Source organism: Saccharomyces kudriavzevii, assembly GCF_947243775.1.
Source record: "Saccharomyces kudriavzevii IFO 1802 strain IFO1802 genome assembly, chromosome: 13".
NCBI lineage: Eukaryota > Fungi > Ascomycota > Saccharomycetes > Saccharomycetales > Saccharomycetaceae > Saccharomyces > Saccharomyces kudriavzevii.
The window spans coordinates 645,931-660,597 of record NC_079284.1 but is presented as its reverse complement, the minus strand read 5'-3'; the positions used below and the strand labels follow the sequence as shown (position 1 = coordinate 660,597).

At 41.0% G+C, this 14,667-nt stretch overlaps 8 protein-coding genes across 8 annotated transcripts; 3 read left to right on the top strand and 5 right to left on the bottom strand.

Annotated features, from left to right (window-relative positions):
• Window positions 1–37: 37 nt before the first annotated feature.
• SKDI13G3360 (uncharacterized protein) lies at window positions 38–955 on the bottom strand (the record flags this gene model as incomplete). The annotated part of the gene is made up of 1 exon (XM_056230449.1): window positions 38–955. The coding sequence occupies one exon, from the start codon at window positions 953–955 to the stop codon at window positions 38–40; it is 918 nt and encodes a 305-aa protein (XP_056084366.1).
• Window positions 956–2,045: 1,090 nt separating this feature from the next.
• PFK2 (6-phosphofructokinase subunit beta) lies at window positions 2,046–4,925 on the top strand (the record flags this gene model as incomplete). Its single annotated transcript, XM_056230447.1, has 1 exon — window positions 2,046–4,925. The coding sequence occupies one exon, from the start codon at window positions 2,046–2,048 to the stop codon at window positions 4,923–4,925; it is 2,880 nt and encodes a 959-aa protein (XP_056084365.1).
• A 551-nt stretch (window positions 4,926–5,476) lies between these two features.
• INP1 (Inp1p) lies at window positions 5,477–6,706 on the top strand (the record flags this gene model as incomplete). Its single annotated transcript, XM_056230446.1, has 1 exon — window positions 5,477–6,706. One exon carries the CDS (start codon window positions 5,477–5,479, stop codon window positions 6,704–6,706), a length of 1,230 nt encoding a protein of 409 aa, XP_056084364.1.
• Window positions 6,707–7,113: 407 nt separating this feature from the next.
• TOM40 (TOM complex pore protein TOM40) lies at window positions 7,114–8,277 on the bottom strand (the record flags this gene model as incomplete). Its single annotated transcript, XM_056230445.1, has 1 exon — window positions 7,114–8,277. One exon carries the CDS (start codon window positions 8,275–8,277, stop codon window positions 7,114–7,116), a length of 1,164 nt encoding a protein of 387 aa, XP_056084363.1.
• A 273-nt stretch (window positions 8,278–8,550) lies between these two features.
• ERG2 (C-8 sterol isomerase ERG2) lies at window positions 8,551–9,222 on the bottom strand (the record flags this gene model as incomplete). The annotated part of the gene is made up of 1 exon (XM_056230444.1): window positions 8,551–9,222. The coding sequence occupies one exon, from the start codon at window positions 9,220–9,222 to the stop codon at window positions 8,551–8,553; it is 672 nt and encodes a 223-aa protein (XP_056084362.1).
• A 773-nt stretch (window positions 9,223–9,995) lies between these two features.
• On the top strand, window positions 9,996–10,922 carry RAD14 (DNA repair protein RAD14; the record flags this gene model as incomplete). Its single annotated transcript, XM_056230443.1, has 1 exon — window positions 9,996–10,922. One exon carries the CDS (start codon window positions 9,996–9,998, stop codon window positions 10,920–10,922), a length of 927 nt encoding a protein of 308 aa, XP_056084361.1.
• Window positions 10,923–11,240: 318 nt separating this feature from the next.
• ROT1 (Rot1p) lies at window positions 11,241–12,011 on the bottom strand (the record flags this gene model as incomplete). Its single annotated transcript, XM_056230442.1, has 1 exon — window positions 11,241–12,011. The coding sequence occupies one exon, from the start codon at window positions 12,009–12,011 to the stop codon at window positions 11,241–11,243; it is 771 nt and encodes a 256-aa protein (XP_056084360.1).
• A 474-nt stretch (window positions 12,012–12,485) lies between these two features.
• Window positions 12,486–14,126, bottom strand: CLN1 (cyclin CLN1; the record flags this gene model as incomplete). Its single annotated transcript, XM_056230441.1, has 1 exon — window positions 12,486–14,126. The coding sequence occupies one exon, from the start codon at window positions 14,124–14,126 to the stop codon at window positions 12,486–12,488; it is 1,641 nt and encodes a 546-aa protein (XP_056084359.1).
• Window positions 14,127–14,667: the final 541 nt, after the last annotated feature.

Here is a 14,667-nt window from a genome sequence, read left to right as displayed (position 1 = left end):
CTGTTTCGCTAGCTTGGAAGAGAAGTGTTCTGATCGACTATCCTGTTGTCTTTTTATATAAAGCCTTGTCGAATTTTACAGCAATAGAGTTTCTTCTGTGATGGTGCCTCGTGCAAGGGCTAGAAATGTCCAGAGGCTGGTCGGTCGGGAACTGTGAGCTGACATTATCCGTTTCGTATGCCGTTATGTTATTCGGATCTGAGACAGAGACAGACGAGGACATGGATGACGAGGAAGATGACGAGCAGTTGGAGGAAGAGCAAGAAGGGCGGAAGTCCGAATGGGTCTGCGGCGAGATCGGCCGGGAGCTAGACGACGACAGTTGTAGTTGCAGTATGTATTTTTTACTGTCGCTGTCGGGGAGCCTTCTTGGTTTGGCTGCTCTCGACGCTGCCGCCGCCGAGGCAGTAGAAGGAGGGGACTGGTGATAGTTTGGTAGATACTTGACTCTTTGGTCGGAATCTGCGGCGTATGAAGCGATCCTCTGAATGTCCTTGGTGGGCTGTACAAAGTTCTTCGCCGCTGTTGCTTGATGCTGCTGGCGATGGTGCAAGGAGGGGATGTGTGATTCGCTAAATCTTCTTGCTATGAACTGGTGGTTGTTGCTGCTGAGCGGCAGGTTGTGTACACATTGATAGAGATCGAAAATGTTCATGGAGTTGGAAAGCCTCTGCTGTCTTTTAGACATAAAGTCCCCAAACAAAGTCGCGTTGTCCTTGTGCGACTCTCCGCATGGGGAACAAGGCTCAGCATCATCATCGTTGATGTTAAGTACCGTCTTGATAAACTCATGTTTCCTGTTGGGAGTGGGAGACCTATCGGTCTCCAGAAGGCAGTCATCGCGATGACTGCCCCCTCTGGGGCTGCCCCTCACCTCCCCTTCTTCCTCCTGGATAGGCTTGTAATGAATAGTCAAATGGGCTGATATAGGTCTGTTGCTACTGGAACTCAACATGGCTGCGTTCTGTGGTGTTGTTCAAGTTAGGACGAAGGTCAGACGATATGCATGTATATATATTCTTCGAATGCACGGCAATAATGATATGAAAAAACTATGCTATAGTATATAGTTGTTTGCTATTATAATCAATGTTGGCATTGATGTAGCTAAAAGGAAGAGAAACTAAGAAGTAAGTAAAGATACAAGTTTACAAAAACTTAAGAAGGGCATGACAAGTATTTTACCTCTGTATAGGTCAAATACCACACCAATATATACTCAACCAACCCTTGTACGAAAAACTGTGGGTGTGAACGCTGCTCATAGCCGTTCCCTACAGATTTGTTGCATCGTATCATCGCCTGTTTCAGCCAGTCCTGCATACCCCTTTCGCGACGGCTAGCACTAGCATCTCCACACTAAAAGGAAACGAAGATTGAGATAGAGATGAATGAAATCCGGGGTAAAGAGGCAAGGGGTGAAAAAAAAACCGGAGTCACTGTGCACGACGTACTTCTGAGGGTAATCCAAGTTTTTCTCGGCATCCACTGTTTTTTTTCGTTCCGCACGGTCCCGCCCGTACACCCGGAATCTGGCGGCGCAACAGCCGATTAGTGGAAGCTAGGGTTACGTGATTGCGGTTTTTTTTTGCTACGTATAACGCTATGACGGCAACTCAATGCAAGGAAAGATAAAGAAAAAAGATATTGAATTGTTCAATCTGATCAGTATGTGATCTTTTACTTGGTATGTTTAAATCGGCCTTTTTTGTTCGGTCTTTTACGCACTATTCATTTATTACATCGCAATGAAAGTCTCTCGCTTCATGCTGTTGTTGTTGTTTTTTTTTCAGTCTTTTTTTTATCCGCTTTCATTCTTATTTTTCCCTACACGCATTTTATAAAACAATAATATTTTTTTCTTCTTTTGTCCTTTATTTATTACTTCCTTGGTTAAAAGCTTCTTATCTTCCGTTTCTTATAGAGAAGAATTCCTTTTTTTTTTCTTCTTCTTTCTGCTTAAAAAGCGTTTTTTCTATTTGATTTCGACAATAGAACTAGATTTAGAGACTAGTTTAGCATTGGCCAAGAAATAACCATACGCAATGACTGTTACTACTCCTTTTGTGAATGGTACTTCTTACTGTACCGTCACAGCCTATTCCGTCCCATCTTATAAAGCTGCCATAGATTTTTACGCCAAGTTTTTGTCATTGGAAAACCGTTCTTCTCCCGATGAAAACTCTACTTTATTGTCTAATGAATCCATCTCGTTGAAGATTCTTCTACGCCCCGATGGAAAAATCAATAAAAACGTTGAAGTTCATTTAAAGGAACTCAACAGTATCACCAAAACTCAAGACTGGAGATCGCACGCCTCGCAGTCCTTGGTATTTAACACTTCCGATATCTTGGCAGTCAAGGACACTCTAAACGCCATGAACGCTCCTCTGCAAGGCTACCCAACAGAACTTTTCCCAATGCAATTATACACCTTGGACCCATTGGGTAATGTTGTTGGTGTCACCTCTACTAAGAACGCAGTTTCCACCAAACCAACTCCACCACCAGCCCCAGAAACTTCTGCGAGGTCCGGCCTCTCATCTAAAGTCCACTCTTACACTGATCTGGCCTACCGCATGAAAACCACTGACACTTACCCATCTTTGCCAAAGCCATCGAAGAAGCCTCAAAAGGCCATTGCTGTCATGACTTCTGGTGGTGACGCTCCAGGTATGAACTCTAACGTTAGAGCCATTGTGCGTTCCGCTATCTTCAAGGGTTGCCGTGCCTTCGTCGTCATGGAAGGTTATGAAGGTTTGGTCCGTGGTGGTCCAGAATACATTAAGGAATTCCACTGGGAAGACGTCCGTGGTTGGTCCGCTGAAGGTGGTACCAACATCGGTACTGCCCGTTGTATGGAATTCAAGAAGCGTGAAGGTAGATTATTGGGTGCTCAACATTTGATCGAAGCTGGTGTTGATGCTCTGATTGTGTGCGGTGGTGACGGTTCTTTAACCGGTGCCGATCTATTTAGGTCTGAATGGCCTTCTTTGATCGAAGAGTTGTTGAAAACAGACAGAATCTCTCAGGAACAATATGAAAGGATGAAGCATTTGAACATTTGTGGTACCGTGGGTTCCATTGATAACGACATGTCGACAACTGACGCTACTATTGGTGCTTATTCCGCCTTGGATAGAATCTGTAAGGCCATCGACTACGTTGAAGCCACTGCCAACTCTCACTCAAGAGCTTTCGTTGTTGAAGTCATGGGTAGAAACTGTGGGTGGTTAGCCTTGTTGGCAGGTATTGCCACCTCTGCTGACTATATCTTCATTCCGGAAAAGCCTGCCACATCCAGCGAATGGCAAGACCAAATGTGTGACATTGTCTCCAAGCACAGATCGAGAGGTAAGAGAACTACCATTGTTGTTGTTGCTGAAGGTGCCATTGGTGCTGATTTGACTCCAATCTCTCCAAGTGACGTTCACAAAGTTCTTGTTGACAGATTAGGATTAGATACAAGAATCACTACTCTGGGTCACGTTCAAAGAGGTGGTACTGCCGTTGCTTACGACCGTATCCTGGCCACTTTACAAGGTCTTGAAGCTGTCAACGCCGTTTTGGAATCTAGTCCAGATACTCCATCCCCATTGATTGCCGTTAACGAAAACAAGATTGTTCGTAAGCCATTGATGGAATCCGTCAAATTGACTAAGGCTGTGGCTGAGGCTATTCAAGCTAAGGATTTCAAGAGAGCCATGTCTCTAAGAGATACTGAGTTCATTGAACATCTAAACAATTTCATGGCCATCAACTCTGCTGATCATAACGAACCAAAGTTACCTAAGGATAAGAGATTGAAGATCGCCATCGTCAACGTTGGTGCCCCAGCAGGCGGTATCAACTCTGCCGTCTACTCTATGGCTACCTACTGTATGTCTCAAGGCCACAGACCATATGCCATCTACAACGGTTGGTCTGGTTTAGCAAGACACGAAAGTGTCCGTTCCTTGAATTGGAAGGATATGTTAGGATGGCAATCTCGTGGTGGTTCTGAAATTGGTACTAACAGAGTCACCCCAGAAGAAGCAGATCTAGGTATGATTGCTTACTACTTCCAAAAATACGAATTTGATGGTTTAATCATTGTCGGTGGTTTCGAAGCTTTTGAGTCCTTACATCAATTGGAAAGAGCAAGAGAAAGTTATCCAGCTTTCAGAATTCCAATGGTCTTGATACCCGCTACTTTGTCCAACAATGTTCCAGGTACCGAATACTCTTTGGGTTCCGATACCGCTTTGAATGCCTTGATGGAATACTGTGATGTTGTTAAGCAATCCGCTTCCTCCACTAGAGGTAGAGCTTTTGTTGTCGACTGTCAAGGTGGTAACTCCGGTTATTTGTCCACTTACGCGTCTTTGGCCGTTGGTGCTCAAGTCTCTTATGTTCCAGAAGAAGGTATCTCATTGGAACAATTATCCGAAGATATTGAATACTTGGCCCAATCTTTCGAAAAGGCTGAAGGTAGAGGTAGATTTGGTAAATTAATCTTGAAGAGCACAAACGCTTCAAAGGCTTTATCTGCCACTAAATTGGCCGATGTTATCACTGCTGAAGCCGATGGTAGATTTGATGCTAAACCAGCCTATCCAGGCCATGTCCAGCAAGGTGGTTTGCCATCTCCAATTGATAGAACAAGAGCCACTAGAATGGCTATTAAAGCTGTTGGTTTCATCGAAGACAACCAAGCTGCCATTGCGGAAGCTCGTGCAGCCGAAGAAGATTTCAACGCTGACGACAAGACTATCTCTGACACTGCTGCTGTCGTCGGTGTTAAGGGTTCTCACGTCGTTTACAACTCCATTAGACAATTATATGACTATGAAACTGAAGTCTCTATGAGAATGCCAAAGGTCATCCACTGGCAAGCTACCAGACTCATCGCTGACCATTTGGTTGGTAGAAAGAGAGTTGATTAAAAGAAAACCTTTTTATTACACTTTCTATTATTAATGTCAATTAATGTTAACCCATGTTTTTTCTTTTGTGTCTATAATTCTTTTTTTTATCTCTAAGCTTTTGAACAATGAATTTTTGTTCCCTTTCTTTTAATAATACAAGTACTACCCCCATGCAAGCAATATTATCATGCATTTTTATGAATGTCAAGAACAAAGAAACTGTTATTTTTGTGTTTTGTTTTTTCTATTTGTTTCTTTAAACGTTTTCTAAACTTATGTATACTGGAATATGTGATATAGACGATTTAAAAGATATTCCCAATAAACGTCCTTCGAATCTTTATATATAATAGGCAGCTTTTTTAATAGAATATTTATACATGTACAATATGCTGCTATTTCATCACTCATAGGCATGTCACGAGGAACGGATAAGTAAACAAAAATAGCAATATACTAACCGATCATTAATTCTTACTATTTGGGGACTATTCATTCGTTCCTATTAGAGAATAATAAGGCCTAACTTATTGGTCTAGGAACTCTTTGCATAATTGAACTGGAAAAACATGGGTTTGGCAAAGTCAGAAACAAAGAAAAACAGCTTGAGATCCACGACAAAGCAAGAAAAGAAGCCTCAGTCAACGTTTCAAAGTTTAAAGCAGTCACTCAAACTCAGTAATAATAAGAAACTAAAACAGAACACTGTGCAACCATCGAACGATGCAAGCAAACATGTTAAACAAAAAAAAAATAGTCTATCCTCGAAGAATTCCGAGGTGCAAAGAAAAAGGATATCAACACAAAGGTTTTCATTGTTTACATATGGCAATGTTCAGGTTATGAATTCATTTTTCCTCATTCATGGCGATCCTCAAAGTAGCAGCAATCATATTCGAAGAAGCTCTCAAATCTCTGCAAATGATATACCTGAAGCAAGTAGAGGCTCCTTTAATGATACACAAAGTCAAGACAGTCAAAACACTATTAAAATGAAACCTACATCTTTGATGGCGAAGGGACCAATTGAAATATACCAGATATGTACGGGATTCGATAAGTTGAAGGACAATATAACATCTGTCCAGAAGTTGAGCAAAGCTAGCAGTCACGATGGTCATGTGGTAAATTATTTATCAATAGGACGGCATGGCGACATCGTTCATCCAGTGCTACCTAAACTACAAATAACAAGATTGAACGGGACAGGTCTCAAGTATATCATTAGTTTTTACAATCCAGAACGCTATTGGGAAATCGAATTTCTGCCTTTGCCTAATCAAACTCGACTCGAGCTGGAAGAAAGCGCTAAAGCTTTTGAAAACGTCGTCGGCAAGATATGCCAATTTTCGCATATTAATGAAGAACATACTATTGGGAACAATGAGTCATTGAGTGATAAGTTTGCGGCATTACCCACGTCGTATATAGAGACGCCCAATATTGAAATCAGTGATGATGACGATGAGCTAAATTATTTATTGGATGAGAAAGACGAGTACAGTTGCACAGATAACAGTTTTTCAGTGGTATCGAGTGCTTGTTCAGTCCCGAATGCAAAGTTTCCGTGTTCCAAAGGTTCTACAGATACCGCTTCAATTTCCATCAACGAAGCCTTCAGAAATGCGATCAGGCGAACGGCGCCCGCATTAAATATTCCAATAATGGCTCCAAATATACATTTAAAAAAACAAAACAAAAGGTATAGTTCATATTCTTTTATTGACTCTTCCGTATATTTGCCGGATAGGCATAGAAGGTTCGAGAGAAGGTCCATATCTGGATTCGGTGATCTTTGAAGTAAAGCTCATACACAACCGCATGGAGGGAAGTAGCTGGAAAGAACAAGATGAAGAAGTTTATGACATAAATATAAATGGCTGGAACATTTAATCTATTATTATAGTTTTTTTTTGTTTTTTTTGAAATAGAATTTAATATCTTTGCAATTTTGATCTCTTTTCTTTACTTTGGATCATTCACGGAAACAAAGGATATGAGATGGATCATAACTATAAACAAGGAATTCTTCTCCAACTTGGCACCCACGTATATACATAATTGCTTATATTAGAACTAAAGCAATGAAAATGTGAGAGTGCAAGTGGAAGGAGAAATCGTTAAACAAAGTAATAAAAAAACAAAGTATATGAAAGAAAAAAACAATGAAATATCGATTAAATCATAAAACATCAAAAAGATATTCTTATAATTGAGGGAGAGCTTGTAGTGGGTTACCATCGGCATCTAAACCTTGTTGTAACATTAGCAATTCTTGATTACCAGCAGTTTCAAATTGCAAACCACAGCCAATCTTGGTATCATTCTTGAAATGGTCAATTTCACCACAGAACAAAACAGACAAGGTTGGCAAGACTTTTCTTTCCAAGAAACATGCAACTTTACCATTAGAGTCTAATGTACCACGATATACGGATTGTCTATATTCGTATTTTGCACCAATGGTGGTAGAACCTTCGACGGTTGGCTGAATGCCGATTGGTGTACCCATCAGCGGATCAGTAATTGGGACCATACCTGCTTGTAGTGTAGTTTCGATACCTGCCTCAACATTTGGAGCTACTTTTCTCCACAATGAGGCGATCAAAGCACCATTGGCTTGTAATTGGCCGGAGAAAATCCAGTCTTGCTTTTTGGAAACATAACGAGTCAAGTATGAAACGCCGGCATCACCTGGAGCGCTACCGTCAGTCCTAGAATATAAAGTTTCTAGACCCAAAGCTAATTGGGGAGTAACACTTTGCAGGAAGGACGCAACAGCAACACCTGTGAATTCGCCCTTATCAGAAAGTGAAGGATTTAATGTCTTCACATTTACAGAGAAGTCGGAAGCTTGGTAGTCTTGTTCCAATTGACACATTGTTGGTTGACCATCTGATATTTGCAAATTGACTTTAGAAATGTTTTTCTTGTCCCAGCCATAGTTCAATCTACCAGAGACAGATAAATCGTTGTCGATGTTACCTTGGGCAAAAAGGTTGTCGTTAGCAAACAGTGCAGAGAATGCGTACTTAGGCAAGGCTTGAGAACCGATGGAGAAGGTGTGCGAAGTTTGGAAGGCGGGATTCATGGAGAATGCCTTGTTCAAATCAGCTCTTAACCCGGTAAAAAAATATTGAGATAAAAACACGTCACGGGAGACTTCCTTATTCAGGTTTTCCACAGTGCCTGGATTGGCCAACTCCAAAGATTTCCTGTGAGAATGCAATTGTCTATACGTATCCACAACAAAGCTAGATATTGGGTTTGAGGAGAAGAAATTACCCTTGGATTGCTTCGCATTCAAGGGAGAAAGGGCCGGAATGGTTGGAATTTGAGAAGCCTCTGCTAATGAAGTGGGCGCGGACATGTTTCAGGTCGGTTACTGGTAGTCTTTTATTGCTTTGTACAGTGGTTTATGGACCTTCTTTGCATGCACCATTTCCAAATAATCGAAGATTGAGCACACATCCACCAAAAGACGCCTTTTTTCACTTTTAGTAAACGCCGAATAAAACTTTCGTTGTGAGTGACAAAGTATCGTGGAAAAAAAAAAAGAGAGTAAACAATGGTGATAATAATAATAAAAGTAAACTATATTTAAATAAACTGCCTAAGAGCTGTTAGCGCAAGGTCGGGTGGTTTAAAACTTCTTGTTTTGCAACAAATTCTTACCCATGTCCCTGGCAGTCAAGTAGACAGTTCTGTATAAAGTGTACAAATCAAGGGTACTGGAGAAAGTGTCCAAGAATCCGAATGGCAGCATGCATGGGATCCAGCCTTGAGCTAATTCTAAGGCAAAGGAGCCACCAGGCATGCCGTATTGCTTGGAGTAGCCCTTCTTCAAGTGATGGGTCATACCAGGGGTGTAGACTTCTGCCTCGGTCGCATATGGCAAGGCGGCGGTTTGAGTGCCATGTAAGATGGTGAAGTAGTCATCGGCGAAGTGGACACCTGAGTGACCTTCTGTGCCGACAGCCGTGCCGAATATGATTAAGTACTCGGATACAGATGCATGGAGGATGATCATTTGGCCCATGGCACCACCAGCGTTGTTGAAGACCCATTCCTCATCGACGTACTTGTTGATGTATTCGTCCCCATAGTGAGAGGCAAGTGCGTCTCTAATGTCTTGCAGTAGGACCTGAGTGGAGAAATCGTCCGCTGTTGTATTGTGTTTGGCGATGACCGAGTTACATATTTGGTTCAAAGTCTTTGGATCAAACATGTAGTTGGTAGGCAACCAAGTGGTGAACAGCACGTTCATAAAGTAGCCTACAGCACCGATCAACAAAAGGATTGGGAAACACTTCATGGTCTTGCTTCTTCTAATTGTCCGTCTTTGACTTGGTCCTTAATGTATAAAAACCAATTGTAATCGCACTTTCAAACGTCAACTTCTGACTAAGACTTGCTCTTATATACCATGGCGCTGCAAATCTATCTGAATTCTTTCGCATTGAAAATCATCCAAACGAGAACGATAGCACCGGTAGTTTTCCCTGCAGCTTATACGACGACCGTGGTTCGACTCTGTGCCGGAGCGTAAGAACGGATAGGTAGGTGTACATTACAAGCGCACACTGGCTGATATGTTGATGAGATATCTGACGACTAAGTTGCCACGTAGGATATTCGACAGGCATTAGCCCATACGCTGTTTTGTTTAGTTGCTGTGCCTTCTTAGGACAGGTCACTCACCAATGTGTTTTACGTTTGGTAAGTTGAATAAGAAAAGACGAAAGTGAAAAGAAGGGAAAGCTTTTAACGGACTGAAGAACGGAGCTGTGCAACTGCTGGTAGAGGATATCTAACGCGGCATTATGACTCCTGAGCAAAAGGCTAAATTAGTATGTGAAGAGATGGCTTTATTTTTGTTTTCACCGCGAGTTGTCTTTTACTAACGATTTAACGATGAGGTGAACTGTGTAGGAAGCTAATAGGAAACTAGCGATAGAAAGGTTGAAGAAGAGAGGCATACTTAATAAAGACCAGTTGAACCGAATAGAGAGTAGAAATGAGCCTGTGAAAGCTCGGTCTGCCGTAGTAGCCGTGGGCAGGAACCAGACTGCCGATGCGGCTGCCTCGATGCATGCGGTAAACCAAAGTGAAAAATCGTCTATGCTTGCCAATGCTGGTGCTGTCCCATCTTATGGTGACGGGAGTTCTGATAATAGTAACAGAGATGCGGCAGTGCCGCATAAGAGACCTTTAGAAAAAATCAGGCCTAGTATAAGGAGGCAAGACTACATTGAATATGACTTTGCCACTATGCAAAACTTGAACGGTGGTTACATCAACCCTAAGGACAAGGTTCCGAACCCCGGTTTTGCTGAAGACGAAGATGTTGAATCTGAATTTGGATCTAAGAAGCAAAAGACACTACAAGACTGGAAAAGGGAACAATTAGAGCGCAAAATGCTGTATGAGAATGCTCCACCTCCAGAACATATCTCGAAAGCGCCGAAATGTGTTGAATGTCATTTTAACATTGAGATGGACCCTGTTTTACATGACATATTCAAGCTGCAGGTCTGCAAACAGTGTGCTAAAGAGCTTCCAGAGAAATATTCCCTGCTGACGAAGACAGAATGCAAGGAAGACTATTTTCTAACGGACCCCGAATTGAACGATGAAGATCTCTTTCGCAGACTTGAAAAGCCAAATCCTCATTCTGGTACATTTGCGAGGATGCAATTGTTTGTTAGATGTGAAGTGGAGGCCTTTGCGTTCAAGAAGTGGGGTGGGGAAGACGGTTTGGACAAGGAATGGCAGCGACGTGAAGAAGGAAAATCTCAGAGGAGAGAGAAAAAATACGAGAAGAAAATCAAGGAAATGCGACTGAAAACAAGAGCTCAAGAATATACCAACAGGCTAAGAGAGAAGAAGCACGGGAAAGCACATATCCATCATTTCAGTGCCCCCATTGATGGGGGAATTGATGAAGATGGTTATCAAATTCAAAGGCGAAGATGTACAGATTGCGGGTTAGAAACTGAAGAAATTGACATTTAGTGTCAGCTATGTATATAGGAGGGTATAACGAGAAGTTCATAAAAGGTATGTTAGGTCTTCGTTGATCGAATTTTTTTTTTTTTGTTTTCCTATATATTTAATTATCCTGGAAAGACTTTTGACCTTAAGCGTCATCCATTCACCTTTTAATATTAATATGATTACATGCATTTGTTGAACCCATAAAATTTCACCTATCCTCTTTTTTGTTACCTAATAAAGTTATTTGCCTTGAATGTTTTTGTTTTTTTGAGTTTATTGAAGACCATATGGGGTCATTTTCTCCCCATCGATTGAATTAGTATCCCTGTAGTGTGCTTAGAATGCTAAAAATAATAATGAACCAACACCGAGCATGCCTGCAGAAATATACCAAATAGCATTGGAGGCTAAAAATGAGGTATTTTGTCTTCTAACGGCATTCGTCTTGTGTCTGTTTTCTAGGCTTCTTCTTACCAAAGCTCTTAGTGACCTTTTCTCATTAGAGGACGCTTCATCAGTGCTGCTGGCAGAGGCAGTCGGATTCAATGTTTCTGTTGGTAACATCATTGGCGGTCTATAAGCCAAGTATAACGGCTGCATTGGAGTACCATCAAATTGGTACAATTGTAACTTGTAAATACCATGGTAAGGATCTATACCTACTGCATATTCTTTGAAAGTCTCTGTTTGATTGTATCTAGTATAAGTGGAAACCCCATCATCACTGCATGGATCGCTGAATAATTGCCTACCGTCCACTTCAACAGGATTTAAAACTAAAGTACCGTTTTCTGAAATGTTATACGTACCATGTTGAAAAATCAACGAAGCCTTGGGGCAAGCTGGATCACGAGGATTACCAGTCACTTGGTACGTGGCTTCTTCAAACCAACCATCTTCGGTAAATGAGTAACTGAGACCAGGCAACGAGGGTTCTATCAACAGTTCGTCTACGGGATCATAAAATCCTGGTCCTGTGAAGACTTGGTTGGATTTGGATGACCATGTACCGTACAAGGAGCTGCTTTCGTCTTCACAGTGAATGTTTTGAATGAACAAACAACAGCTCAAGATTAGCTTCTTAGAGGTAAGTTTTTTCGACCACATGACAATGAAAGACAACAATGATATTAATAATTACAGTAACAAATCCCCCCTTAGAATAATGTTTTTCTCCGAGTTTATATGTTTCTTGGATTTTCGAAAGTAACTTGGGCGTTTGATGTTATTGTGAAGTTACGTGAGTTTCCATAATAAACTAGCTTTCTATTTATAACTGGTGAATTGATTACTCTACTCTCCTTTAACAAACCGCAAATGTCAGAACGAAAGAAAAAAAAATGCAGGAAAATCGCGTCATACTGTCGTTCATGGTGATAAGTATATAAATTGATGAGGAAATATCAGTGTATTACTCTTTAGTTCGTTTCATGTGAAGAATATTGGGGCTAGATGCCAGAAAATCAGTGTGAAATATTTTAATATTAAAATCCCAACTATGAGTTACAGTATTACTTTGGTTGAGAAGCGTAGCGTTTCATGATTAAATAAGTATATAAAAGAACTTGTTCAGAGAATGAATCACAGTTGAGAACTGTTTTGATTTCTTATCGATAGTGATATCGAAGATGCTCTATTAGTAAGTTCTACTGTGTTTTGGAAAATGCCTGTCGTCATAAACTTTGCTCGTTGCGGTATTTCGACGGATGAAGGGTTGGGCATTTGGTTTTCTTTATTCCTTTCGTCTAGCATCATGTTTTGATAATTACTCGGTAATGGCATATTGCCGTTTTGCACCTGGTTGGGTAGACTGTTTACACTTATTGCACTGTCGCAAGCACTTTCGTTTTTGAATTGATTAAAAGTGTACATATGAGGAGTGATTGGCGATGAATGATCAATGTTAGTGGTACTGAAGACGCTGTTGTCTGATTGTGCGCTAAAGTTCCTCATTGGAGTGTAGTTGGTTCCTGGAGAATATGTGCTTGGAGAAGAAACTGTTGATGAAGAGGCATTCTGGTCGAAGTAACGAGAATTGACGGTAATTTTCCTTGTTAGATCTATGGTAGATGCCAGCTGCAGTTTCTTTTGCAATTCCAAGTTATAGTCCTTCACTTGTAATATGAAAGGCACTATACCATATTGCTCCTTATAGACTTCGACCAAAGATGAGGGAGAATTGATTATGCCATTGATGAGAATACTAAATATCTGCGTCTGAGTGTTCGAGTCTATATCATTACCGATGGGCATAGAAAGAAATGGACCTTGATCTTGATTAGTGAATTTGTTTATTATGAAGAATGCACCGTTGCAAATTTCATACAATTCATACTTGAGCAAGTCGTACTGCCAAGAGCACAAATCAATCAGAAACCTTTTCAAATTAATTAGTTTGATTTTGGAATTGAGTTCTTCATCTTCGTCCATGGCAGTCGTATCGCCATCCAGTCCGGTGTTTCGTGGAGAACTGCTTATGTGTTCTTCCACTGTGGCGTCACTGTCATCAGAAGACTGTGACTTTCTTTTGTTCGACCATTCTTTGTTGTTGCAGCTGTTATTCTGTAGCTGGTTTTTATAAAGTTCATATTGTATCAAACAATTTTCGTCGACATTCAAGATGTAGTCATTAATCATGGGCTCGTAAACATCCCAATTTAGAGTGTCCAAAATGTGTCTTTCCATTTGAATGAACATTGATTCATCGAATAAGTCGGACCCGCCGCAATAATGAACCAGTTCGGAAAGACGTGGTATACGAGCTCTCGGATTGGGACCGTAGAACCTACCACCTGTGGGGATGGAAACGTTGTTTATAATATGATTGCATCCACCCCAAGTCTTAGCCGCTAACCAAAGGCAGGTGCCCACAACAAGTTTAGCCTGGTCCTTTAAAACCACTCTCTTAGAGCAATAGCGATCGTAAAACCTGACGGCGTGAAAAAATATACCATTGCTTACTCTAGTCATCACTGAGAGCTGATACAAAAATGTCACTATGGCATCTCTAGTTTGGTGAGGATTCATCTCCGGTTGTTGATCGATTAATTTTATATCTGGTTTTGTCTTGGAAGATTGGACCAACACATTTTGAGAGATTTCCTGGTGGTACTCCTGTATGGTTTCGTAATGGGTGAGTAGTTCTGCGTTGGACAGTTCAATTGGGTAGTATGTCTGCTTTGCAGTGACGATTAGCCCAGCCTTCACTTCTGAGTGGTTCATGGTCTTTTTCTTTTATTGCGTTAAAAAAACCAGCTAATGAACGGAAAAGTGGGATTATAATTGCTATTGTTACTTAATTGCTACTATTGTTGTCTTATTGAATTGTACTACCAATATTAATCTAATCCCTTCTATCTTGGGGAGATATGATGAATAAGTTTACAAATAACCAGAAAAATAAATCGAAACAAATGAAGAACTCCTTGGATAATCTGCTCTTGAGTGTGCATGTAACTAGGAAACCAGGTAGAACAAGCGTTTACAATTTCAAAATATATTCTTATATAAAAAGAAGTTCTAAAGAAATTATCAAGAGACTAATCGTTGCAATCGCACCGGCCACTTGGCGCAGGAAAATAGCGGTTTGTACAGGGCACCCACGCTACCTTTACTCCATTCTTAATTTTGCCTTCTGCAGTATTTTTTTTTTTATTTTCGAGTCTTTCTCACTCTCGAGATAGTTTCCCTCCCAGCCTCGACCTGGCACCATTCAGCTCAATCGAGCAAAATCGCCAAAATGCGTCTCCGATGCTTTCAAGGT